Here is a 4,183-nt window from a genome sequence, read left to right on the forward strand (position 1 = left end):
AACTTCATTTAAATAAATGAGTATTAAAATGTTAGTTTTTTATGAGCCCAAATATTCGAGTACAATATTTTTGTAAAAAGTCCATCCCTAATTTTAACAGAAGCTCTGTAAAGGCTAATTCATATCTAACTGACAGACGCAGAACAACGGTGATAGTCACCTGATTACAGCACGTCACTTATCATTCTAATTCCAATTCAACATGTTCATTCGGTGAAAACAAGCTCCCGACAAAACCAGTACAGTGTGAATTGGTCTTTATGTGATCAGGCCAGCATCAATGAGCCTTGGGCGCTCATGACCCTGAGGCCAGTTCACCAGTTGTCCTTTCTTGCACCTCTGTTGGTACTGTAGATACTAACCACTACATATACTAAAAAAACGGTAAAAAAGCTAAACAAATTTACAAAGTAAAATACCGTTTTCAAATGAAACTGTAATATACCTTAAAAACATGCATATTACATTCTGTGTAATATTTGTCATTTTTGTGAAAGTAGCCTATAGGTTACTTTCTTGAAAATGACAAATAATATTACCCAGTTATATTTTAGAATGTACCAGGAACACTCCACAAGACTTGTCATTTTGGAGATGCTCTGACCTAATTGTCTAGCCATCACTATTTGGCCCTTGTCAAAGTCACTCAGATTTTTTTGCTTACCCATTTTTTCATGCTTCCAACATATGAAATTCAATATCCCACCCCTTGACAGGTGCCACTGCAATAATATAATCAATGTTACATCACTGCTCATTGCTGCATTTTAGACTGTCTGGATATGAGCCACGGTAGAGGAGTTTCTATAATACAGAGAGTTACGGTAGTCTAAGAGAGATGGTAAACTGATGATCTGACAACTGAGTTTACTTGCTGATCAAGTTTCAAATCACAGTCAAGCAGTGCTCAACCACCTTTGCTAGAGCGAACAGGCTTTCTAACAGAATTAGCTTGGCAGCAAAGAGCTAGGGATGTCCTTCTTGTCCATGATCAGAGGCGCTGATGGCTGGGGAACTGTCTTCATAGTTGTGACAGGGAGAACAGACGGCTAACCGGGGAACAAATTAAATGAACTTATGACTTACTTTCTATATTGTGTAAATTTTGTTGGACTGGTCTCACTCGCACTGCATGACCAGAACATGCTGACACGTAGTTTTTGTTTAAATTCACATGTAACGAAACTTGAAAATGTAGCCTTTTCAGGAAATGAAACTTATGGTAGCCCTCAAATGTGATTACACAGCGTCTGATCCAAGTTTCACAATAGTTGACCTGATTTGGTCGTTATTTAAAGGAAAGGCAAGATGTTTTTAACTCGTTCAGTTGAGAATTGTGTTCATGTCTCTGCTGTTCGCAATATATTTCCAGCAAGAGAAGAATCATGTATCTTCTATGGCCTCTACTGTTTCTTCATGTTTCAGCACGTCGGACCCTGTTTGGTTAGTAAAAAAAACAAAAATACTTCTTTTTAAAATACATTGTTTGTAGTATTTGTATTTAGGGGATTTTCATGAGTTTTATAAAAATTAATACATTGTTACAAACTTAAAAAAATATATATATTTGTGAACATTGCACTGTATTTTTATGTTAAATGTAATCTACAGCATTAGTCTTAAACAATCTTTTGGAATTTTACAACCAAATATGTCTCCCTATTACAACAACAAATGCACTTAGCTAAGGTTAAACAACACATTTTCTGAGAATTTTTTTTTTTTTCAGTAATATCTCTTAACCTTTTAATCTTTTGCTGCTGGATGAAGATTACAGATCAAAGCAGCCAACACAGGAGGGCAGAGTAAGACTTGTCGGAGATCTGCCTTCATCTGGTCGTGTGGAGATCTATCATGATGGACAGTGGGGTACAGTTTGTGATGACGGATGGGACCTGGCCGAAGCACAAGTGGTGTGTCGTCAGATGGGTTTCCCTGGAGCGATATCAGTTACGCCTGGAGGACAATATGGTGAAGGTATAAGGTCCTCAGTGCAACGTTTGGGAGTGAATTTGATTGCTGCCCACTGTGATGATAATAATTGTGTTAATTTTTTAGGTTCTGGTCCAATCTGGCTGGATGACATGAACTGTAAAGGCTCGGAGAGCTCATTGTCTGATTGTAACTTCAAAGGCTGGGGTGTTACTGACTGCTCACATAAAGAGGATACAGGAGTGGTCTGTGAGAATGGTAAGAAATTCAACAACCAGAAATATTTGCAATATTTCTTTTATTTCTATTGTTTCAATCTGTTTTATTACACTTTCTTTGCAGGTACAAACATAACCAGCAATCGTCAGTTCTCTGTGGATAACAGTCTGGGTTTGTCTGATGATCTTGGTCTTCTGTTTGACAGTGGAGATGGTTGTGATTTCAGCATTAATGTACGAGACCTCAGTGAAGAGGCAGAGTTGACGTTTTGTGTGCATCGTTTGATCCTCATGATTTATCCAGAACTAAATATAACAAATGAGTCCAGAAACCTCACAGTAGATGTCAGACAGACGTGCCATCCTCATGTCCCTACTTTTCTCAGGTACCTTTCTTAAGCCCACTTCGTAGCTCAATCCAATTGTCTCAATTCATAGAGAATGTTGCTTTGAATAGTGCATATCGTAATCCTACTGAATATATTAGTGGTAATAGACACTTAGACTATCTCATCTGTTTTTCTCAGGTATTTGTACACACGTCAAATTGATGTTTCCATCACATCAGCTCAATGTCTCCATCAGCTGGCATTTATCTTTGGAGTGAAGAAGCTTATGGAGGATGTTGGCAGAGTCTTCACTTTACTCTTACCTGAAGACAACACCTTCCAGACACAGGTATCCATGTACGAGTATGGCGTCCGCACAGGTGACCTTGTTCTGCAGGAGAATGTCCTTCAGTATCTTTCCTGGAACTGCGAGTTCCTCATAAGCTCTCCAGTGTGGAGCACCATCTCCTTTCACATGATGGACGCTCTGCTGCAGCGCTCAGACCTGGTTGTGGAGGATGAAGCTTTACTTCTTGAAGCTCTGGAGAGATGGATCCAAGACAAAGGTGATGAAATTAGTTCAGAACAACAGGCCAGCCTCCTGAATCACATCCGCTTCCTCTTGATCCCAGTGGATAAACTGTATGAAATGCAGTTTTCCTCAAGTGTTCTCTATCAGAATCATGAGAAACTGTACCTAACTGGTCTGCTCAGAGGTTTTCAGTTCAATGCTCTTCCTTTCTCTAAGATCAGGAGTAAATTGGATAACATGAGTTATGATTATCTGCCCAGAATCTACACTGCTGATGAGTTTAGTGTATTTATCAATGACACAACCATCAATTACCCTTACTATCATTACAACTATGGCCAAAATAACAGAATTCAAACCTTCTCCACTCCTGCACACCCTAGTGCTCTTTACAAAGAGCAGAAGGTCCAGTGGCAAGCACAGGTTTTTCTTAGTGTTCAGGAATGCTCTAACTATGGTGTTTCATGTAATTCTTTTCCTGTTGCAAGGTTCCTCGCAAGTGGCAATCAGTACATTTACGCTAACACCATTCGCTTCAGCAACAGATTAATTCTCAGCTGTAAGAATCAAAACAATGTCTTCCATGTCCAAGACTTCAAAAACGACAAGGCAGTGATTCCAAATAACAGCAGTATGGGTCTGCCTAACCCCTGTCCTGATGACTACAGTTTTAGATTTGTGGTGCGTCCAGAGTATATCTGACTGCACAGAGTTACATTTGGCAATAGGTAGTTTACAGGCATTTCAGCTCAATTGAATCTATTAAATCAACCAAGTCTCTTTTTAAAATTCATGTTATTCATTCTTGAGTGATTTCTCTAAAATGTTTGTTGATTTAAACTTCTTTAAAATTCTTAATTTTGAAACTGCACTTCAAAAATAAAAATATATAACTTACGTTATCTTTGTCAGTTTGATTCCTCTTTAACTGGGCAGTTCCAGCAGGTACTGGATGTCAATGTATCGTCAAGATGTTGGACTCCCAACGTTGGCTAGACATCAAATTTTGTTTGAAAATGAAAGTCAGGTTGACCTCAAAACACAACATTTGTTTGACGTCAAGCTCCAACATTGGACAGATGTCAAATTTTGGTTGAAAACGAAAATTAGGTTGACCCCAAACCACAATGTTTGTTTGACGGCAAGCTCCAATGTTGGGCAGACATCAAAGT

General features: G+C 38.7%; 1 protein-coding gene across 1 annotated transcript; it reads left to right on the forward strand.

Moving 5' to 3' along the window:
• The first annotated feature begins 1,236 nt into the window (after positions 1–1,236).
• Positions 1,237–3,908, forward strand: LOC127508281 (galectin-3-binding protein A-like). The gene is made up of 5 exons (XM_051886045.1): positions 1,237–1,443; positions 1,771–1,977; positions 2,059–2,190; positions 2,275–2,536; positions 2,678–3,908. The coding sequence occupies exons 1-5, from the start codon at positions 1,386–1,388 to the stop codon at positions 3,711–3,713; spliced, it is 1,695 nt and encodes a 564-aa protein (XP_051742005.1). The 5' UTR covers positions 1,237–1,385; the 3' UTR covers positions 3,714–3,908.
• Positions 3,909–4,183: the final 275 nt, after the last annotated feature.

The sequence above is a fragment of the Ctenopharyngodon idella genome, chromosome 3 (genome assembly GCF_019924925.1).
Source record: "Ctenopharyngodon idella isolate HZGC_01 chromosome 3, HZGC01, whole genome shotgun sequence".
NCBI lineage: Eukaryota > Metazoa > Chordata > Actinopteri > Cypriniformes > Xenocyprididae > Ctenopharyngodon > Ctenopharyngodon idella.

Excerpts from the sequence above, each read along its gene's own strand:
- LOC127508281 (XM_051886045.1), top strand. The coding sequence starts at position 1,386 with ATGTATCTTCTATGGCCTCTACTGTTTCTTCATGTTTCAGCACGTCGG. Across the intron at positions 1,444-1,770 it reads AGCACGTCGGACCCTGTTTG|ATTACAGATCAAAGCAGCCA; the intron begins GTTAGTAAAAAA and ends TGCTGGATGAAG. Across the intron at positions 2,191-2,274 it reads AGGAGTGGTCTGTGAGAATG|GTACAAACATAACCAGCAAT; the intron begins GTAAGAAATTCA and ends CTTTCTTTGCAG.